The sequence below is a fragment of the Gracilinanus agilis genome, chromosome 1 (genome assembly GCF_016433145.1).
Source record: "Gracilinanus agilis isolate LMUSP501 chromosome 1, AgileGrace, whole genome shotgun sequence".
NCBI classification, from domain to species: domain Eukaryota; kingdom Metazoa; phylum Chordata; class Mammalia; order Didelphimorphia; family Didelphidae; genus Gracilinanus; species Gracilinanus agilis.
Genome location: NC_058130.1, coordinates 310,414,812 through 310,438,514, shown reverse-complemented (window position 1 = coordinate 310,438,514; position 23,703 = coordinate 310,414,812). Strand labels below are relative to the sequence as shown.

At 35.9% G+C, this 23,703-nt stretch overlaps 1 protein-coding gene across 7 annotated transcripts in view; it reads left to right on the top strand.

Moving 5' to 3' along the window:
• Nucleotides 1-23,703, top strand: part of CAST (calpastatin) — a 142,405-nt gene that overhangs the window by 9,203 nt on the left and 109,499 nt on the right. For 4 of the 7 annotated variants that reach the window (XM_044662667.1, XM_044662634.1, XM_044662642.1 and 1 more), the window contains exons 2-3: nt 4,603-4,671; nt 18,150-18,218. In XM_044662667.1, coding sequence (XP_044518602.1) covers nt 4,603-4,671; nt 18,150-18,218 — 138 coding nt within the window. Of the gene's footprint in view, nt 1-1,173; nt 2,249-4,602; nt 4,672-18,149; nt 18,219-22,230; nt 22,939-23,703 lie in introns of those variants that run through there. The other 3 variants (XM_044662657.1, XM_044662650.1, XM_044662622.1) reach the window with 2 other exon arrangements.

Genomic DNA, 23,703 nt, shown 5'->3' with positions numbered 1-23,703 from the left:
AGTTTTCTTAGGAAGTACCTCTAGTTTTTTTCAAAGTTAAGAGTTTACTCAGGGAAGAGATTCTTTCCCTTTGATCTCAAGATTCTCTTCTCTGACAAAGATATACTGTTCCTAGTCTTTGTGTAAGGACCTTTGAAGCTTGAAACTTGAAGCCTGGCAGGGAGGGAGGTTTAAAGAGTGAGGTTTACACTAAGAACTATGATAACCATTTCAATATTCTTGTTTATTATGCACATTAATATGTGTGTATATATTTAATGCAGCATCGATATGAAAAGGCCAGTTGATACCCATCCCATTTAAAAAGATGTCCTGTAATTCTAAGGGACTTATAAAAAAGAATGCTATCCAACTCCAAAGGAAGAACTGATGGAGTAGAAATTCAGATGAAACCATGATTTATCACCTGTTTATTTGGGTACATGATTTGGGGTTTTGGTTTTACAAGGTTATTCACTTAAAAATGAATAATATGGAAATATGTTTTGTGTGATAATACATATATAACCCAGATTGGATTGCTTGCCAGTTCTGGGATGGGGGAGGGAAGAAGAGAGAGGAAATAATTTGGATCATATATCTTTGAAAAACTTAGGTGGAAATTTGTTATTAAAATTTTTTAAGACAAAAAAATGAAAAAAAGATGTTCTGTATACATTTGGAATTGCCTCCATCTTTGATACTCATCAGATATTTCTCTCCCAAACTGTTGGGATAATTTACAGACTTAAGAAAGACTTTCTAAGTCTTGATATTATCAACTAATCTACAGGTACTAGATTTATCCTTATTCTTTTAAGATGGGAAGACTCATATAGAATATATGTTGAAACACTGGCTAGACTACAACTATAAGGATTAAGAGACTCTACTTCTAGATTTAAAAGTATTGATGCTCAGTGTGTGATTTTATTGATTACTATTGATTCATTAAGCCAGGCCACTGTCAATACTTCTAATTAGAAAAAAGTAGGATAGTAGACATGATTGCAAATTCATCCACACTGGGGAAAAACTTAATTTAATTTCTATTTATCTAATTCTGTCAGTCAGTTCCCTCAAAAAATACCTTCAGATGTTTGAACCTATCAATAAGCACTTATTAAATGATTGCATGTGCCAAATGCTGTGCTGGGTTCTAGAAAGATGGATTTAGAAGTGAGATAAGAGGTTACATTAGAGGAGTGGGAAACAAAATAATATTCAGAAATATAAAAATAAATGTAAGATATGTATAAAATATATGCACAGTGATGGAGATGGGGGAGGACCAGCTGGAAAATTAGGAAGTACCTTTTGAAAGTACTTTGAAGGAGATGACACTTGAGCCAAGCCTTGAAAGTAGCCATAGTTTCAGAAAAGGAAGACATTAAGTATTGAGTACAACCTGTGCAAAATCATGGAAGAAAAAAATGGAATGTTATGTATGGGAGACAGCATGTAGATCAACATAGCTGGAGTATAGAATGTATTAGGAGAAGTTAATATATAATCAGCCTAGACCAATGAGCTGAAAATCAGGTTGTAAATGGACTTAAATATTAAACAGAAGTTTCTATTTTATCTTAGAGATACCAGGGAACTAGTGAAGTTTCTTAAGGAAGTAAATGATTAGTCATCTTCTGTTAGGAATATAATTTTGGCAGCTCTGGAGACCTTGAAAGGAGAGAGATACAGATCATCCAAATGAAAGACTGTTGTAATAGTCCAGATGGGTCATATGAGTAAAGAGAAGGGGGAAAGATATGGAAGATATTGAGGGGACAGAATCAACAAAAAAAATAAATGAATGAAGGTGGGGAGTGACAGAGTAGAGTCAAGGATGACTCCAAGTTTGTGAACCTTGGTGAATATTGAGCTACCCTGAATAGGAATAGGAAAGTTAAGAGAAAAGATATCATTAGTTGGAAGGAGAATAAGTTCTATATTGAACATATTGAGTTTGAGCTGCCTATTGAACATACAAGCAGAGTTGTACAGCAAGCTGTTGAAGATAAAGGTCTGAATATGTAAATTTGAGAACTCTCTGCCCTAAGATGGTAGCTGATTCCATGGGAACTGATAATATCAGCAAGAGAGAGAGGAGTTAAGAAGGAGGATCCAAGACAAAGCCTTGGGGTACACCCATAAATAGGGAGCAAGTCCTAAAAGTCATCCTTCAAAGGAGATGAAGACACATAAATCAGACGGGGCAGATAAGAACCACAACAGGGAAATTCAGAGAGAAGAAACAATCCAGAAGGAGGAGGTGAGTTATTAATAGTGCCAGGTGCTTTAGAGACATCAAGAAAGATGAGAACTGAATAAAAACCATGGGATTTAGGTACAAATAAATTCGTGGCAATCTTGGAGAGAGCAATTTGTCGTGATAGAGATATGAGCTCTGTTGTAAGAGGAGTAGAGAATTGAGTTAGCCATAAGGAGGGAAGAACAAGTAGAAGTGAAAAGGAGGGAAGACATAGGATAATATCTTGGAAAGATGGTAGGAGTTTTTTATTGGTTTTAAAGAATAGGATAGTTGGGGAAGGAGCTAGTGGGTAAGAAAATGAAATGAAAGAGAGAGAGGCAGACAGACAGACAAAGGGGTGGGAGGGGAGAGTGATTAAAGGGACAAAGCACTAGAGAAGACAGGAGAAGACAGGATAAGGCACCAGCAGAGGGGTTGAAGGGCCATCTGATTTAGATATAAGCAATTCCTTGGTTCCTAGAAATCCATTTATAACCATTTCTGCCTGTTAATTTAGAAAAACAGTATTTTTAAACTCTATAAATTAACCCATATTGATTTCTCTTAGATACAGATGCATACACATACACACTCAGCTACACAAATATTTTTATAGTGTTGCTAAAATATCTCAAAAATAAGCACAGTAGTTCATTTGATTCAGCAAGTTTTTGTTGCCTTCAGGCAGCAGAGCCAAGTTTCTGTGGGTTCTAGTCATTAATTCATGACTATCTTTGTGGGAAGAATTTTCTTTCATGAAAGGAGTTGTTTAAAGAACATCATTGAGGATGTGTCCTGCTGGGATCTGGCATATTTGAGTAGTGTTTCTCTTGATTTAAAAGAAGATTCTTCCATTCTGTGTCCATCTATTCTTCAGAGAAAATCTTACCCAACCTGGGTAATATATAGAGAGACATTTCAGAGTTCAAAGACTTAGTAATGTTATCATTATGGATGTTCTCTTCACCAGTACAGATTATGACCCTTCTGGTCTTCAAGAATTATTATGGCTGAATTTTTCACCACCCTGAGGCTTACCTAGTTAGTAATGACCCTATCTAAACTTCATGAGACCAGTCCTCAAAAAACAGATGCAGAGATCCATCACTAGAACCAGACCCAAAGTTTTTCCAGGTTACTTAGACCTTAGCAAAGCATATAGTCTAATGTAATAGTATTTGTCTCTTCCAAACCATGACAAAGTGTTACAACTGGGCTTTAGCAGAAGTTAAGAGGTCATAAAATGATACTCCTTTGTTTCTGTCTCAAATAGAAGGAAATAAGAATTCAGTATCATGTTTGGTCTTAGTCAGGAAAACTTAAACTCTGAGGAAAATGAGTAATTTTCCTTGTTAATTATTTTAGCCTCAGTGTCTGACACATAAAAGATGCTTGACCTTGACATTTAACAGAAGTGTTTGCATGAATTCAATTGGATTTTCTCACATCTAGTATCCTTATCTCCAATCAGGAATTGGGAGATTCTAAACAGGAACATAAGGCAAAAAGTGGTTTTCCTCTGCAAGAACTCTTCCCCTTATGCAATAAATTTTATGACTATGACACGTCCTGCTGCTCAGCTTATAAAAAATAATATTTAGAGCCAGAGCATCCCCATCAATGGCCAAATGCACTGAATAACTATTTCTTTACTATGTAAAAACTTACATATGTTCCCATTATCCCAATTTAGGAAACTCGATAGGTTTGACTAATGCAGTCTTTTAATATAATAGAATTTATTTAACAGCATAACAAAACAAGTACAGCCTTGCCATCCTAGGGTGTAACCTGCACTCTAGGATCCAGTCTTTGGATAAAAGAGCTCCAGGAGTGTTCAAGCTGCAGGAAGTGGGAATGATGAATCAAGTAGCAGCAAATTCTCCCCTCTGAGTCAGCACTGATTATTGCCTCAGTATAGCTGCAAGGTAAATTTAGCCCTTGGAGATTCCATCTCTTCAGTGCATCATATGTCTCAGATAGTGACAATTTAAAAGGTTTTTTAATTCCATGACACACTTGACTGGAGACAGGATGCCAAAATGGCCATCCAACACCATCTGCATTTGGTTAATTATAGCAGGAATCTTTAGATCTCAAATTTATGGCTGTGCTTTTCATGTTGTTGTTGTTGTTGGTTGTTGTTGTTGTTGTTATAACCTGCTAGTTATATAGAATGACTGTGGGGGTCCATGTGCCTAAGCCTCCATAAAACTTTCTTGGTTGAAAAAATATTGTTTTTGGTTTTGTGTTAGCATCCTCAGATATACATACTACACATAAATGAGAATGAATTACAGTACATGGTCTTATGTTTCTTAGTATTTAGTTCTTAGCAGTTAAGGAAATGAAATTGTACATTTTTCTCTTTACAGCATGTTTATGAAAAAAGCAGTGGAACACCTTCCAAGGCAGAGGAAAAGAAAAAAGCTGAAACATCTGAGGTCAGTGCAAAGTCCTGGGGTTTTGTGTATCCTTTTTAATCACATGAGAGATGGGTATTGAGGCAGAAAAAAATGTGGCAGGAAAGCTGGTGTATTGAATTTTTTTTAAACCTTACCTCTTATCTTAGAATTAATACTGAGTGTTGGTTCCAAGGCAGAAGAGTGGTAAGGGATAGGCAATGGGAGTTAAGTGTCTGGTACAGGGTCACACAGAAAGGAAGTATCAGGATTTGAACCCAATATTGCCTGTCTTTGGCTAGTTTTGGCTCTCAATCCACTGAGCCACGTAGTTGCCCCCAGGTACATTCTTTTCAGGTAACTTAGCTTAAAGTGGGTATCTTCAGTGGGTAAAATAAAATAGGTAAGTGATGGTCATTTAAAAAAAGGAATTGAAAGAGTCCTAAGAAAAAACCATGAAAAAACAAGAGGAACTTTCCCTCCCATGCAAGTCAGTGAAGGAGAAATTGAATTATTTTGCAATAAGGATGAAATACTTAAAGGAAAACCAAGTGCTTTGAGAGGGAGAAAAAACAAAGCAAAGTGTTTATTGGATTTTTTCCAAAGTAATTCATGCAGAGTCCCAGAGGAGAATGCTTTAGCTTAAAGCTATTGATAATTAAGATTAACAGAAAAAAGCCTATTCCTTTGGAGTAACTATACCTTAAGATAATGTTAGTTTAAAGTTTTGGGGCCCAAATGGAATTTATTTGAACATGAAGATTCTTCATTCACTTAAATGATGAACTAATACTTGATCTATACCAGGGGTTCTTAAGCTTTTTTTTTTTTTAAATCATAGACTCCTGAAGCAAGCCAGGTAAATCCATAGATCCTTTCTCAAAATAATGTTTTTAAATAATTGAAGTGGATTCTGAATTTTAGTTAGAGGTTAATGAAAATAAAGATTTAAGTTTTTTTTCCTATCGAAGTTTCACAAACTACCTGAGATCTATTCAAGCATCGCAGACTAAGAACTCTTGGCCTACAATGTTCTATTCCCCTAAGAAAATTAAATGAAATGCTGTCTTCCAAAAAAAAATGTTCAATTTGCCTTCATTTTACCTCAAATCTCAACTCATATATTTATTTAACTAAAAAAATTATGATCTTCATATTCCAAAAGTCAGAAAGCCTAGTCCTGAAGGATATTTAAAATTGATCCTGAATAAAAATTTTATATAACAGATCTCTGGAATTTGAGACCAAGAACATGGCTTGAAATAAAAATTTTGGCTTTGACTATTTCTCTGTTTTTTCCCTTTGAACATGGAAGAAGATTAAAATGTATATGTTAAAAAGAACTGTACACAGAAAGCATAGGTATGACCTCTTGAAAGGTAATGACATGATCACTAGACCCAAATCTGATAAAACTGTCTAGCATTGATGATTCAGTGATCTTGGGCAACTTGGGTACAGTGGATAGAATACTGGTCCTGAAGTTTGGAAGATTCATCTTTCTGAGTTCAAATGTGGCTTCATTCACTAAGTGTGAAATCTTTGGCCTCAGTTTCCTCATCTATCAAATGAGCTGGAGAATGTAAGTACAAATCACTCCAGTATCTTTGCCAAGAAAATCCACAAACTTGTAGCAAATTCAGTTTGAATTCTTTGAGTATACAGACATTTATTGTTGTAAATGTAGTATAATCTTTGTTCTCATGGTTTCTGTTAATATTAGGTACTTATATTGTATTTGTAAAAGGTTTGGCATCATTTAAAAATCTTTGATAAGAAGCCCTCCTGTTAACAGACCCAAGAGGAATTGAAGCTTTATGTGTAAATATAAGATAATGTGCTTTCATTTCACAAATTGACTACTTGAATTTCCATTATGGGAAGAAGCAAAGCTTTTTAATCCAAGATTCCAGTCCATGGCTTTATTTTATAATTTCCAAGGGAATGCAAATCTTGCCATTAGCCATCTTCTGGTAACATCCAAATCTGAACAGTGTCCCAGACTTATGGAAGCTGTTGGAGGGTAGAACATCAATCAATCAATAAACATTTATTAATTGCCTACTCTTATCCAGGTACTGTGCATACAAAAGAAGGCTAAAAAGAGCCCCTACCCTCAAATAACTTAAAATATGATGGAGGAAGACAATATGCAAAAAAATATACAAAGTAACCTATATGCAGGATAAAAGCTTCCTATAGAAGGTACACTTAGATCTGCATTTAGGGTTTGAATCAGAGGAGTTCATATAATCTTAGACTGAGAGATTTTCATTACCCCTGGCAAAATTCTGTCCCTGTCTACTTGCTGGGGGGTTCATACTATATTTTCTAAAAGTTTTTCCTGCACATGGTAGCTTGGGCAGAAACCCTTCTGGTACTTTTAGAACCTGAACTGTATGTTGCATACTCTAGAAACAAAAGGAGAATGCTAGCCTAATTTAGATGAAATAACTCCAAACAAATAAATATAATCTAGACATGCTGTCTGTTTCCCTCACTACCTTTGTTGATTTTGGAAAGCCATTTTGCTTCCTGACCTTATTGGGAAGCAGACTTCTAAAGCCTACTCTTTCTTACAAATGATATCATCGCGCTTACCTCTCATTTCAGATAGCTCTTAAAAAAGAGAGAGAGAATCATGCATTTTAAAAGTTTAAGCTTTATTTTTTGTAATTCAAGTACCAAAATAGCCTTTGCATCCAAAGGTAAACTAATTTGCCTTGAAACCACACATGTACAAACACACGTACAGCTTTCATAAACAAACATAATGCCCTCTTGAATATAGATAATTGGGTCAATTAGCATCCTACCCTTAAGGAAGATCACAATGCTTCTCCCATCTGCCCTATACTGGCTAAAAAAATGTATTGCAACTGAAGGTGTAAGAGGAGGTAGAGCAGGATTTCATGAGGTTATGAGGTTTTAAATTCAGGTTATGGGATTCCACTGCCTCTCTATCATCACTCCTGCCTTAAACAAACATGTCCTAAGGTCATATAGCCAAGTCATATAGCTAAGGACCTTTTCCCTCTTCCACCAAGATCAACACTAGGGAAATAATTATAATGAGTCAAGGATTGTCACAAAAACATTGATCCAGAGCTGTTAGGAACATTAAAACTTGTTTAGTCTAACCCTCTTTTAAAAACATGTCAGAAAGATAAAGTTATTTTCCCAAAGTCTTTTTTTAGCTCAGCATTGTAGAGTAGTGAATATCATTAATAGGTTTTGAACTCAGATTCCCTGATTCAAAAGTCAGTATTTTTCCACTAAATCAACACTGCCATCCTTATAAAATAATGTGACAGAGAATAGATTTCAAATTCAGGTCCTCTGTCTCATATTAGATTGGTAGAACAGTTCACAGAGGAATCTGTGGCTCAGTGGTTAAGAGCACTGAGTCTGGAGTCAGGAAGAGCTGAGTTCAAAGCCAACCTACTGGCATACTTCCTAGCTGTGTGCCCCTGGGCAAGTCACTTAATTTCTGGTTACCTGACATAAAAAGGAAATGACAAAATATGCCAATATCCTTGCCTAGAAAACCCATTGATTGCCATGGTCCATGGGTTCATGAAAAGTCAATGCGACCTAACAACAACCACACAGATCAATATTTTAGGGTAGAATTTCTCTATACAAAAACTTACATTTAGGTATGGATTCAAAAGTTATTGTATAAACTAGTTAATGAATCCAAAAATGATATGACATTGGAAATAAGAAAGATGAAAACATTTAACGGCATCATCAATATCTCTAAATATTTTTGCAGGAAAATTCCCTTCCAAACTACAATTATACCTAATTAAAGAATTTGGCAGACATCTAGCCACATGTGGGAATATACTCATTTTATAAACATAACTCTGAGTTCTCTGAGGGTGGAATTCATAGCCATAAATGTACATGACCTCATGGATACTCCAATCTTAATTTTTTTTTTAAATTTAATGATGGGATATGGTTTTGTGGAAGACTATGAATAGAAAAGACTGAAAATTGTGCCTCAGAAGAAAGGATGTTTGGTACCTTTCCCTTTCCTGTATAAGTCATGGAAGAATTCACTCCCTCTAGCTAGCTATTGTATACTTTTTTTCTGTTCCCAAAATGTACAAAATAAACTTCAAACAACTTAGTTGCTTCTTTTCTCTTCCCAATGATAACTAGTGGGGACTCAGGGACTTGAGTCTTCCCCTTTTAATAGCAAGACCCCTGGAATATTTTTTCATTTTACGATCTTTGAGGATTGTTGGTATTGGATAATTTCCCTTGGAAGAGATAGGAGCTTATGAATTTAAAGATGATTTTTAATCAAGAAGCTTTATTTGCTTCTGATGGGCATACATATCCATGTTTCCCAACTATGTTGCCTTCTCTCAATGTATCTAGTCAGAAAAGATTTTATGGTCACCACTTGTTCTCCCTGTAAATAAGCCTAGTTTATACAGGTGTTATGGGATTTCTTATTTTATATGATGCCGAACAGATAGGTTTTAATGAGGAAGTTTGTGAAACTAAATTCAAAGCCCTCAATTAAACAATCAAGGCACAGTGCTAAAAAAACCAGAGGCCACTGACAGGTGTATTGGAGATGGAATTCACAGTGAAATTCTGCCCAGTATTAGGGATAAAAAATTAAATTTCAAAGTAAATACTGTATCATTCTAGGTCTTTCTCTACCTGTCATGGCTTTTTCAAAAGTGATTTTTATTATATTACATACCAAACTTGCTTCCTTTTCTTGGTTTTTATTTTAAAAGAGAACTAAGTTTTTAACCATGGAATGAGACCGGCCATAAACACTTTGGTAACTGACTCTGGATCAACAGAACCCTTGCTATAAAATGGGAAATTGAGACTTTAAAAAATGTCACTTACTAACTGTGAAAAACCCTTATGTCTTAAAGTCAAATACCCCTAACTTAGGGACTTATTTAGTGAGAATAAAAGTAGGTGGCACAGTTAGCTGAAGGCAACTAGGTAGTATAATAGATAGAGTGCCTAAGCTGAAGTCAAGAAGACTTAGCTTCTTGAGTTGAAAACCAGCCTCAGAAATTTAATAGTTGTATGACCCTAGGCAAATCACAAAACCCTGTTGGCCTCAGTTTCCTTATCTGTAAAATGAATTGGGAAATGAAATGGCAAACTACTCCAGTATCTTTACCAAGAAAACTTCAAATAGGGTCACAAAGAGTTGAACACAACTGAAAAATGACATGAGTACACTAGGAGTAAGGAGATCTGTGTAGTGTTTTTCCCCAGACATTTACTACCCCTATACTATGGACAAGTTATTTAACCCTTCTGTGATTCAGTTTTCTTAACTATAAAATGGAAATAATAATAACACCAACCTTACAAGATTGTCATGATGTTCAAGAGAGTTAACATATATAAAGCATTAAAGCACTAAAGCCTTAACATTTTATATAAATGCTAATTAATATGATTTTATTTTTCATAATAAATTGTGCGCTTAGGCTCAAAAGTCACCTACACAAAAACAAGAAAGAAGGAGGCAAGATTAGATAGCAGTTCATCTGGAGCAAGCTCAATGTTAGTCAACAGCCAAATTATCTAAAGATATTTTTAGACTTTATTAAATTTAGACTTTATTATATAGTACTAGGAAGGTGAAAATCCTACCATGCACTCTGCCTTACCCAGACCACCTTTGGAAGTGAATACATTTTAGAGAGGACACTGATAAGCTGGAGAGTATCCAGATTGTAGAGGTGTTGAGTAAGGGTTGGGTATAAGTTTGATGGTTCATTAATGGCTTACTGAATGTCCATTTTTTAACTGGCTTGTTTAAGATCCCCATTTCTAGTTTTGGTAGTTATATTTTTATATCTGTTGATTATATATGTATATATATGCACATATATTTATATTTATAATGTTCAGCTTTGAAATTCTTAATTTGGTAGCATAAAATTGTCTACGGTCATTTTGGATAATTGGTTTTATTACTCTGCTCTGAATTCACCTTGTTCATTTTAATTTTATTTTCTCTTTTTCTTGATTGATCAGATGAGCTAATAATTTGTTGATTTTATTAGTCTTTTCAAAAAAATGTATCAGTTTTATTTTTTGATTCTAAAATAATGTTCAAGCTTCTCTTTCTGCTCTGTTTTAAAGCTTTTTTATACTTGTTTTAGAGTTGACACATTTTATTTCTTGTGTTTNTCAAACACTGTACTAAGCTCTGAGGGTTCAAAGAAAGGTAAAAAGCAGTCCTCACTCTTAAAGAAAGTTTTTATAATTGTATATATTAGAGAATTCTATATACTTAATAAATCTTTAGTCTCTTATTCTTTCTTTATATTATATTCTTATATACATATTCTTAATATACTTTATTATATTTTATTCTTTTATACACATATTATATTCTTATAAACATATTTTATTCTATAGATTTTCTTATATATTCTATTATATTCTTATACATGTACATTTATTTTTATATGCTTTATTATATATCATATGCTTTTTATATATTATATATTATATGCTTTTTATGTATACATACATATAAATATATAATGAATAATATAAATATGCATGTATTTATATGCTTTATTATATATAATATTCTTATATACTTTATTATATATTATATTCTTATACACATATCACATTCTTATATGTCTATGTTTTATTCTTATACTTTATTACATATATTATACATATATTCTTATATATACTTTATTACATTTATTGTATTCTTACACACATTCTTTAGATTTTATTCTTATACATTTTATGTATCATATGTTCTGTCATATACTTATACACTTAAATTCTTAAATGCTCACAAAAGTGTATTCTGAAACATTTATTTTTTTTTGCCATCCTTTGTCCACCTTTTTTGTTGAGATCACGGTATCAGAGAGTATCTTGATTTAATTTATAGGGCCTGCTAAGTCCATCTCTATGTCTTCATTTTCTGAAACAACTGTTGGTGCACAAATTTTCTGAAACAGCTGTTGGTGCACAAATTTTATATGTATATTTCTTATTTTTTAACTGCATTTTTCTTAAGGATCTCAAACTCCATATAACAACTCATTATCCTTCCCCACAAAATCAACCCTCTCACTGGCTTCCCAATTTTTGCCAGATTCCACTATCGTAACAGTCCTATAGATTCAGAAATTCAGTGTTACTCTCGACTCCTCATTGGCACTCATTCTTCATATTCAATTAGTTGCTGGGTCATTTTGTGTCTACTTCAATGTCTCAAAACCACCTTTTCTGACCTTGCCAGTCAGCACTTAATTCAGACCTTTATTTCCTCTCATCTGCCTGTTGTAATATCCTCCCAACTGGTCTCTCTGACTCATCTTTGCCCATGCCACATAGCTGTTGAATGATTTTTCCAAAAGCACAGATCTTGCCATATCACTCCCATATTTAATACACTTGAATGATTTCCTATTACTTGGAGCCAATATAAAATCCTGTCATTTAATGCCCTTTGCAACCTACCCTCACCCTATTCTTCCAGGATTATTAAACATTACATCCCTGCACACACAGTGTTTCAGCCAAAGTGCTCCTGACTACTCCTCACAAGTGACACTCCATCTCCATGCCTCTGCATTGGCTATCCTCCAGACCTATAATGCATTCTTTCCTGAATTCTGCCATTTTAGGAGACCTAGCTTCTTTCAGCTAGGTGGCACAGTGGATAGACTGCCAGGGCTGGATTCGGGTAGACTCATATTCTTGTTCAAATCCAGCCTCAGACACTTACTAGCTGGGTGACCTTGGGCAACTCACTTAACCCCGTTTGCCTCAGTTTCCTCATCTTTAAAATGAACTAGAGAAGGAAATGGCAAACTACTCCAGTATTTTTGCCTGGAAAATCCTAAAAAGGGTCACAAAGAGTTGGACACAACTGGAAAACAAATGAACAACAAACTTCCTTGAAGGATAAGCTCAAATACTTTATTCTACCTGAAGCCTTTCCTGCTGTTTTCTTGTCTGAATTTTTTGGCAGTATAAAATCAAATCTGCCAACTCCTTTATTTTTGCTTGGAAGAACCTGTCCTCCATCTTTCCAGTTCACTGCAATTTTCTTTAATCTTCTCATTTTATTCCAAGGAAGAATATCAAGATTAATACAGTTCAGTTCTACAAGTGTGTGTGTTTGCTTATGATCATTTGACAAATATCTCATACTACAGCACCAACAAGGAAATTTTAATGTTTGTAGATGATCTAAAAACTGTGGTTCCCATATGCTTCTGTCAACATCACTTCCAGACCATAAGTGGATAAACAGGAGAGAACGTCATTTAGGTAGTACAGAGGGTAGAGTGCCAGGCCTAGAGTCAGGAAGACCCATTTTCCTGAGTTCAAACGTAGCCTCAGATACCTACCTCCTGTGTGACCCTGAGAAACTTATTTAACCCTGTTTGCCTTAGTTTTCTCATCTGTAAAATGAGCTAGAGAAGGAAATGGCAAACTACTCCAGTATTGTTGCCAAGAAAACGCCAAATGGGGTCACAAAGAGTTGGACATGACTGAAAAAGGACTGAACAAGAACAAATGAGGTCATTTTGTATTTCTCTTTATTTCATGGGATACATGGCCAAAAAATTTCATTTCTAAGAGGATAGACTACTAACAACGAACTTCTCTCTATGGAAGACAGTTTCATTCTTGGAAAACTGACATATTGTGTTAGTAGGATTATGCTTGAAGCTTTTTCAAAATGATAAGTCTATCAGATTTTTTGCTCTCATAATCTAGGATGGCAAGCCATCACCCCAAAGCTTTATAAAGTATCAGAGTAGGACTTTTTGAGGACTTTTACACTTATTAAATCCAATTTTATCCCCATCTCTGAGACATGCTACTGTGTGGTTCAGGTTAGGTTGCTTACCTTTTCAATATTCACAGGCAATTCTTTCAGACCATAAGGTTCAGAGTAGATGCTGATCTGCCTCACTGGAAATTCCCTATACAAAACCGGTCACTTCAAAATTTATTCTATTAAACTGACCTATTAAGTTTAGTGAATTGAGATCTTTTGGGGCTCCCTCCTTCAATATCCCTCTCTTTATGTCATCTCCACTAAATGCTCATGACCAATTGAAAAAGCAGTTTTGTGATATCTAGGAGTTTTAGCATCAAAAGTGATGAAGCTAACTAGTAGGCCTAAAATGAAACACAAAATAGTTTTTTTTTTGTTTTTCTTATTAAAGGCTAGAAGTTTAAATAAAAATTTGAATAGTCTTTTGATTGTGTTGTTGTTCTTGACAGTCATTAAGTTTTTGGAGTTTATGAGAGTCATAGAGCTCAGCAGAAATTATAATTTTCAGACTTTGGTATCTAGAATATAAAAAGGAATGTGGCACAGTAGTATGTGTGTTTGGAATTAATAGGACCTGAGTCCTCTAGCACTTACTGCCTGAATAATCTTGGACACATATGTTGTGTCCCTCCAACATAATGTAAGTTTCAAAGGGGCAAAGATTGTTTAATTTTTGTCTTTGCATCCCTATAGATCTCAGTTTCCTCATCTATAAAATGAGGATTTTGAACTAGATGATCTCCCCACCTCACCTACTTTTTCCCTCTTGGTCTAAACCTATAATCTAGGTTTCTGGGATATTTTTGGACCAGGGATAGGCACCAGCTATTGCACAATTAGAAACTTTCAGCACATTTGGTTGAAGGGGAGAAGGGAAAGTTATAGTCAGACATAATACGCAAAGCACAGCTTTTTCCAACTTAACCAAAATTATATCAAATTTAAAAGAATCACAACAGATGCATATTAATACAAAGAAAGCATGGCACACCATGATTCTATTCTCTCAGGAAGATAAAGGCACTTGATGAGGCCTTAGAACAAATATTTCACTTTCACATTTGCCTTGGAATTATATTGTCCAACCATCTCACAAGCTCCATTTCTCATAGCCAGCATTACTCTCACTAGTCCTTTCAGGTTCCAGATAATCTTTTTAGTGATTTTCTTCTCTGAAAAGTAAGCTGCTTCAGAAATCACCACCTGCTGATCAGCTGGCATCCAACTTTGCCACGAGATTAGTTAACTTCTCAGGATTGGTGATCGCTAGCCTGTTCTCAAGGAAGAAAACAGAAAGCAGAATAAGATGACCAGGAGACTTAGGCTCATCTGCTCAAATCCGTGTTCTCACTCTCATGGGCTAAAATGTCAAATCCTCCCTCATCTCCTACTTTAAGTCTAAGGGAGAGAAAATATTTCATGTATTCCCAAAGAAAGATTAAAATATATTCTTCCAAGTTCCTCTTATAACCTAGAGTCTACATAGCTCTTCCTGACACAGTTTCCAATTTCCTTTCCTGTGACTCATCAGTTAATCAATAAGGAGTTTCTGTCTGGTTCCATGAAAGGATCCTTAATATAGTAAATCAAAGAGTTCCTTAGTTTCCCCTAAGAATTGGGTTCAGAATTGAATAGTATGAGGAGAATCATTAGATTGCTTTTGAAAAGTCATGAAGTTACTTTAAAACCCAAGCTTATATTTGAATCAAAAGATCATTTTTTTCACAATCAATAAAGGATAGAAGTTGAGGACTACCCAAAGGGAATTGCAGCAACCATGGTTGGAATAAGCTGAGTAAAAGATGTCTTTATAAACCTGTATGATCCAAAAAGATAGCTGGTCACCTAGGGAGATAAAATGGGTAACTCTTGGACAAGGTATTCTTGTGACAATAGAATTAAGGAAGGTCTCAAGTACATTAGGGTAGGCTCCCTATTACTCACTTATGGAAGGACATGGACAAGAGGCAAATAAGGTGCCATGGATAGGATTCAATCTGCACCAAGGGAAGAAGACCCCACATCTCTAAGAGAATAGAGGCACCTGAGTACTAAAGTAATTTGTATAATTCTCTTAAGCTTCCATAGTGAATTGCACAAAGTAATCTTAATAAATATGTATTAATTACATAGATAAATGAATGACTGTTCCATTTGCATCATTCAGAATTGCTTACTTAATAACAATTGTTGTTATTGTTATCAGACTTGTGAATTCACTGCTATAGGGAACTTCCACTGAGGAAATTCCCTCTACTAATGCAGGTCAACAGCTTTCCTGTTGTATGGTGTTACAGTATTGTTTGGGGAGCCCTGAGAACTGACTCACCCAGTGTCACACAGCCAATATGCATTAGAGATAATATTTGAACCATAGTCTTTCTGATTTTACTAAGTCACAGTCCTATCAAGTAGGTGGTACAGCAGATAAAACACTAAGACAGCATCAGGAAGACCTCTTCCTCACTCTCCCCTAGCTGTGGCACACTGGACAAGTCACTTAATCTCTCTGATTCAATTTTCTCATCTGTAAAATGGAGATAATAATAACACCTACTTCGCAGGGATGTCATGAGGATCAAATGAGTTACCATATGTAAAGTGTTTTGCAAACCTCAAAGCAGTATATAAATGCTAGCTGTTATTATTGTTATTATTTTACCAGGACTTAAATGATTGGTTTAGTAACATTCAAACTTCTGGAACTGCAAATAAACAAGATCATAGAATCAAAGATTTAGAATTGAGAGATACCTTAGAAATCACCTTTTTCATCCCCATTTTATGAATAAGGAAATGGAGACCCCAAAACCCAGAGTGATAAGCTCAGGTCACAAGGCACTGGAGTCAGGTTTTGAGCCAAAGTATTCTGACTATTTTTAGAGTGGAGAAAAGGGAATGAATGCAGAGAAATGTTGTAGAGGAAGAAGAAGATGTCTTCTTGGCAACTTAAGAAATATATGTATGTAGAAAGGACTGAGCTTTTGAACCCGAGTAGCTCAGAAGAGTAATGGTGTTTTTGACAGAGAAATTAGAAGGAAAAGAGATCTCAAGTTTAACAATGAGAAATATTCTGAAATGCCTCTCTCTAAAAGTTTAAGGATCTGGAAATTGTGTTTATGACTTTCTAATGGAGTGTGGCATACTCTGGTAGTATAAACACACTGTCAGATAGTGTACCTGAGATATTTAAAGGTAATTCTAATGTCAGTAGAATGAATTTGGTTTGACTTCATTCTTTAATGGGAAATTTCTAGAAACAGTTTTGATTACAACCACTTGGATGTAGGGTGGTATAGTGAGAAAAAATGCTGGATTTGGAATCAGAGGACCAGAATTCAAGTTTTGGCTCCACCACTTACTAATTTTATAATCTTGGACTAGATAACCTTTAAAGTCCTTTAAGAGCTAAATCTATGATCTTATCTTATGTTTATAGTTTAATTGTCTCCGCATTTCAGATTTCCTTGACAAAGATACTGGAGTGGTTCACCATTTCCTTCTCCATTTTACAGATGAGGAAGCTGAGGCAAACAGGGTTAAGTGATGTGCCCAGGGTCACCCAACTAGTGTCTGAGGAGAAATTTGAATTCAGGTCTTCCTTATCACAGGCCTAGTGCTCTATTCACTGTTCCTCCTAGCTATCCTGTCTTTTATTTAGCATAAGCCCCTTGACAGTGACTGCTTATCAAAAGTGTGATAGAGAAAATTCCTATCTCAGGCAAAATTACACCTATGGGCCTTTGTAAGATTCCATGATTCTTTGAAAAAGACAGCATTGGTTCAAATTTCTTTTTAGAGAATTCTCCTTCAAAAAAAACACCCTTCTAAATTCCAAATTCTAACAAAATCAGTTAGTTAAATATTAATCAAGCACATTAGATTTAAATCATCTCTGCTGATACACTAAAGCTATATTTTTATGAGTGAGCCATGGTATATTAGGGTCCTAAAACATTATCTTAATTATAAAAGATCATTGTGTCAAGTTCATTGATGCTTATTTTATAGGAAGGTAATTTTATTATCCTGTGTAATCATAGAGTATCACAATCACATCATTGCTTTTGTCTATTGTTGGTCCTATCTGTGGTCTAGTTGAAGACAAAGTGTTTATATAGGAACACATCTAATCATAGCATTTTTCCTAAGAGAAAATACACATCTTTTAGGATGTAGTTTCTCTAGTGGGGCCAAAAGTAAAGAGGGCCTTGAGGTACATTTTTGCGACTCTAAAAGATCACTGAAGAATGCAGGAGCATAATTTAAACTCATTTTATGTGTTTTCTGTTTTAATATTTAAATTAAAGATATGAAAAATTTGATGTTTGCAAATCTAGTAAGCCAGTTCCCATTCCTATTCCTGCCTTATATTTAGATGGCCTTCAGGCAAAAGCATAAAATTTGATTTTCAGACAAAGTATGATATTTGCTGATCTGGTATGCTAGTTACAAACAAAAACCTTTTTGTTTCCTTGAAAATAAATGTGCCTTGGAATTAAAATTTTGGCTGTGTGACAGTGGGCAAGTTACTTAACCCCTATTGTCTAGCCCTTACACAGTATTGATTTTAAGACAGAAGGTAAGAATTGTTTTAAAAAAAGAAATGAAAAGTTTGTCTTGGCTTCTTTGTTGCTATATTTTCACATATTAATATTGCAATTTTTGTTGTGGTTTTTTTTTTAAGGAAAAAGCAGCAAGTCGTGGTAGCAAACACCCCTCTAGGATATCAACAAGTGGAACGACCTCTAGTAAGGTAAGTGCCATCTTTTCTGTTGTGTGTCTTTGTGTCATGGAGAATCACGAGTATGATATTGTATGTCTGTCATCAAGGAAAAGATTAAAAAAATTAAAAAATCATTCTTGAAGTCGATTTAATGAACTCAGTTATTATGCTATGTAGTCATATGCTGGTGTTAGCAATGGGGTACAAGCAGAGCAGAAATCTTGTTAATTTGTTTTCTCATGAACTGCTTACATCTTCCAGTAAGGCTAGATTATTCAGTGTTTTGCAACACTGAAGTCAATAGATGACTTTAAATAGGCAACTAAATGGTACCATGAATAGACTATGGAGCTTGGAGTCAGGTAGACCTGTGTTCAAATCCAACTGCAGACACTTACTTAGCTCTGTAACCCTGGGCAAATTGCTTAGCTTCTGTTTGCCTCAGTTTCCTCATTAGTAAAATATGGATAAGAAAAGCAGCTATTTCCCAGAGTTTTTATGAGGATTTAATGAGGGAATACTTTTAAAGCACTTATTAGCATAATGCCTGACATACACTAGACGTTTAATAAATGTTTGCTCCCCTTCCTTCATCTCCCTCACCTTAATAAAAATTTTGAGTTTTTCTTTCAAAAAAAAAAAAAAAAGATTGGTCTTGCCTTGTCCCTTGTTTCCATTCCTAGATATAAAGGCTTGAATTGGAAGCCCTACCCTTTTTCCCTGTTGGTATAAAATAAGGACAAGAAAAATTAAAGGAATAATTCAACTGGAATTCTCTTCTAGTGTGGAAGGATTTAAGAATTGTCTTTTGTTTTAAAATGAAAGCAAATATAAAATTACCCTGATCAAATGTTATAAGAGTCCTCTAGAACCCAATTTAAATCCATTTAAAATCTAACATATAAAAGTTATTCAGGCACCATGTAAAGATTTGCAAAATAAGAAAAGTTTTTGAAACATGATTTTTTTATTGAAGTATTAATTGTCAAACCAAGAAACTAATTAAATAAACTAAACATATAAGAGGTGATCAATCAGAACAATTTCTAAGCACATTCTCTATACTAGACACTGTGCTGGGTATGGGATACTAGTCTAAAGAATGAAACAAGCCATACTTCACAATGACAAGTTATACAAAGAGATGCAGCATGAACAGAAAGAATAAATAGTTAAATACAAGAGAGTTTTGGAGACAAGGCATTGACAGTTGGGGTATTTGGAAAGGTTTCATGCCCAAGATGGACATTAAAGGAAGAGATGGATTCTGTAAGGCAGAGGTAAGAAGCGGGTACATTCCATGTCAGTGGAAAGGCATAGAGAAGGGAGACACAGGGAAGGCTTTGGAGTCGAGGAGACCTGGGTTCAAGTCATGCCTTGAATTGACTTGATAAGTCAGTTAAACTCTTAAGTGTTCCAGGCTGTTCTCCAAGACTACACATTACAGTGCAGGTGTCTATCTGCGCTGATAGATGGAGATTATTCACTGGAAATTCCTTATGCTAGTAAAATCAGAGGTCAGTATAAAAAAATTATTTCATTATATCAAAGAAGAAACTGAGTTCAAATTTGGCCTCAGACTGCTTAGCTGCGTGACCCTGGTGCAAATAAATCACTTAACTTCCAATGTCTAGTCCTTATTGCTCTTCCACCTTGGAACTGATTCTTGTATTGATTCTAAGACAGAAGGTAAAGGGTGTTTTTAAATTAAAATAAATGAAAGTCATATCACATTATAAAACATACTTCTTTCATCTTTAAGGTTTCCCCCCAGTGTATATAAGACCATCTGAATGCTAACCCTACATTGGGAAAACTGATATACTCTTTCAGTGGAAAAAGAAAATTTAAAAAGATTTCCTTTTACTCTGATGATCTTTTCATGTTCATCACCTTTTATAAAAACAGATTTAACCATGGGGGCAACTGAGTGGCTCAGTGGATTGAGAACCAGGCCCAGAGACAGTAGGTCCTGGGTTCAAATCTTTCATCATACACTTCTTAGCTGTGTGACCCTGGGCAAGTCACTTAACCTCCATTGCCTAGCCCTTACTAGTCTTCTGCCTTGGTACCAATACATCAGCTCTCAGTTGCTTGTTTACAGAAAAAGACAATGAATTCCAGAAGGCTAAATAACTCACTAATGTCATACAGTAAATGGAAGATCCAGGATTTGAACCCAAGTCCAGGAAGCTCTAGTCTTACTATAATCTGACCTCATCATAATGATAATGAAAATAATAGCTGTAATAATAACAGCATTTACATAGAGCTTTAAGCTTTTTTCAGTGCTTTACACATATCTTAATTGATCATCCCAGAAACTCTAGGAGGTAGGTATTATTATTATCTCCATTTTACAGATGAAGAAACTGAGTCTGAGAGAGGTTAAGTGACTTACCCAGAATCATATAGCTAGTAAGTATCTGTGGAAGGATTTAAAAACAGATTTTCTTGATCGTGGCTAGAATTCTATGTATTGTGCCACCTATAGAACTCTATCTACTAGACCAGTGATGGGCAAACTTTTTAAAGAGGGGCCCAAAGGAAAGGAAATGCTCATCTGTCAGTCTGTTTCTAAGGCAACTCTTTCATAGTTTCATTGTATTGTATCCTACTCATTGTATTCGTCAGATTAGGAATAATGTCATGCAGCCGGATAGAACATTTCAGGGGGCTGCATCTGGCCCATCACTGTACTAGACCATAAAGGAGGCCATCATCCTTTGAATACTGTGTTCAACTCCCAGCACCACCAATTAAGAAAGACATTGAAGGACAGTTAGGTAGCTCAGTGGATTGAGGGCCAGGCCTGGAGATGAGAGGTTTTAGGTTCAAATCTTGCCTCAGGCACTTTCCAGGCAAGTCACTTAACCCCCATTGCCTAGCCCTTGCCACTCCTCTGCCTTGGAACCAATAAGCAGTATTGATTCTAAGGTGGAAGGCAAACTTTTTTTTTTTTTAATAAATAAAAAAAAAGAATGTCCAGAGAAGGACAACCAAGAAGGTAGAAGTTCTTGAGTTGTAATGTATGAAGGTTTGTTGAAAAAAGTGGGTGTGTTTTACCTGGAGAAAGGGGGAAAAAAAACCCAAAAAACATGTTCACTGACTGCCAGCATAGAAAGGCTGTCCTGTGTACAAGGGATAAGATTTGTTCTATTTGGCCCCTAGAGACCAGAAGCAGGAGCAGTGGGGGGAAATTGTGAAGAGGTCATTTTAATTATTGTTATTGTTATTTAGTCATATCTGATCTTTGTGATTCTTTTGGGGATTTCTTGGCAAGTATAGTGGAGTAGTTTGCCATTTCCTTTTCCAGCTCATTCAATAGATGAGGAAACTGAGGCAAACAGGTTTAAGTGACTTGTCCAGGGTCACAGTTAGTAGTCACAGTTAGTATCAGATCATATTTGAACTGAAGAAGATGAGTCTTTCTGACTCCTGTGCTCTATCCACTCCTCCACCTAGTCACCCTTGATTATTAGAGATGTCCAAAAGTAGAATGAGCATCCTCTAGAGCAGTGATGGCAAACCTATGACACACGTGTCCTTTTCGGTGACACACAGTCGCATGCAGCTGCATACAGTATGGAGTCGCATGCCGAGGATGAAATATTTACTATAGTGTAGTGTAGACACTGTGCACTATAGATGACAATTCTACCTTTGTTAATTTACCTATTTTTGGTTTATTAAGCATAGTTATATATTACAATTATACATTTTTGCTATTTAAACTATAAATATTGCAAAATTATATTTGTTTGTTTTTATCAAAGTGACACACCACCGGAGTTATTCTGTTTTTTGGCGAATTTTGATTCAACAAGCTCAAAAGGTTGCCCATCACTGCTCTAGAGGAAGGGATTGGTTCCTCCAGAGGCTATATATATTAAGGACTATTTGTTGGGGAGTGTTGAATGGGGATTCCATGTGTGAATGGGTGGGTCCCTTCCAACACTTAAATTCTGTTGTCTTTGAGGTTCCTGAATTTCTCGTATTCTTTATTCTTCATGAAGAGTTTCTAAATACTACAGATAGACGATCACAGAAGAAGATAATAGGGTAGATGTGGGATAAAGGTAGTGTCATCCCCAAAAGGGTCTGGGGAAATTCGACTGTAGGGCTCTTCTCTGCCCTCTTTCCACCCTCAACCCCATTAAAAAAATGTGTAACAAAAGGACAACCTGCAGCCTGAGAGATTGATTTGTGTCGCCCTCCAGACCTTGGTGGATTCACTTGTGGTTATTTATTGTATATACGCTGAGCTCTTTTATAAGTTACTCAGTGCCCCACTCTCAAACCCGCAGGGCATCTCTGAGTAGCCTAATTTTGATCTAAGTAGCCAGATTCTGTGCATTGTGTGATGTGTTTCCACGGCATGACAGTACAAATATTTGTAATTAAGTATTTATAGCAACTCTTATGACAAATCAGTCAAGTCTATCCATGCGCTCCTCTTCCCAGAAAGAAACTTGTGTCTGGGACTCTGTGAAAAGGAGGTGGGGCCACTTGGGCAGGAGGGCGGAACCCACTACGTAAGGTACCCTCGAGACTAGCTGTGCCCTATCATCGGGAGACTGGCCGGGCAGTGACTTTGTCAAAACTGAAACCGGGGCCAGGCTCCTTTGAAAGCAAGCAAAAAAAAAAAAAAAAAAAAAAAAAAAAAAAAAAATGACTACGTTTCCGGAGAATAAAGGTCTCTGAAATCCAGGGAGCTGAAATTCCGAGTGGCTCGGGCTTGCTGCACTAAGTGAGTACTGCTTTGGCATGGCGCTCCTTTCTCTGCTGAGGGGTCTCTCAAGTACGGAGGCATTTTGCCCTGACAGACTTCTTTCCTCTCTGCCTCTGCTTCCCCTGGTCGCTGACTTTGTGAGGTGGGACTTTTTATTGAGCTGAAGAACTGTTGCTTGCTCTCTGGATGATTTAGAAGTTGGAAAAGGGTCTCGTCCCTCCTCTCACTTCCCCTCCTCCCCTCTAGCTCGTACTACTAGCTTCTTTTCAGTTGGGAATGCAGATGGTGATAGGGACAGAAGGGGTGGGATTACCCAACCGGACATCTGTATGACCTAAGCAGAATTCTTAAAGAAATAGGTGGCGGCTCTGGATTTTTTCTCAAATTGTATTTTTGTAGATGATCAAATATGCCGTCACTACTTTTTCGTAATTTGGACAAGTGAACATAAAGTTTTATATTTTTAAGGGAAGCAAGGTGAAAAGGAGACCGCTGGGTTTGTCCTCAAAGGCACAGAGGTGGTATCCTGCCTTTGATCGTCTATATGTCTTTGGCCATTGTTTCACCTTTCTGCCTCGGTTTCCTTATCTGTCAAATGAAATAAACTCTAAGGCCATTTTCGAGCTAACATTCTTTGGTCATGATGTACCTAGTATTGCATAGACAGGGTGTGGTATGCTCAAAGGAAATCTTCTGTTGTGACATCAGGACTCAGTTCCCATAGAGTATTCCTTGATACTCTATTACAAAGAGTATCACCTTAGGTTTTGATAAGTCCTAGTC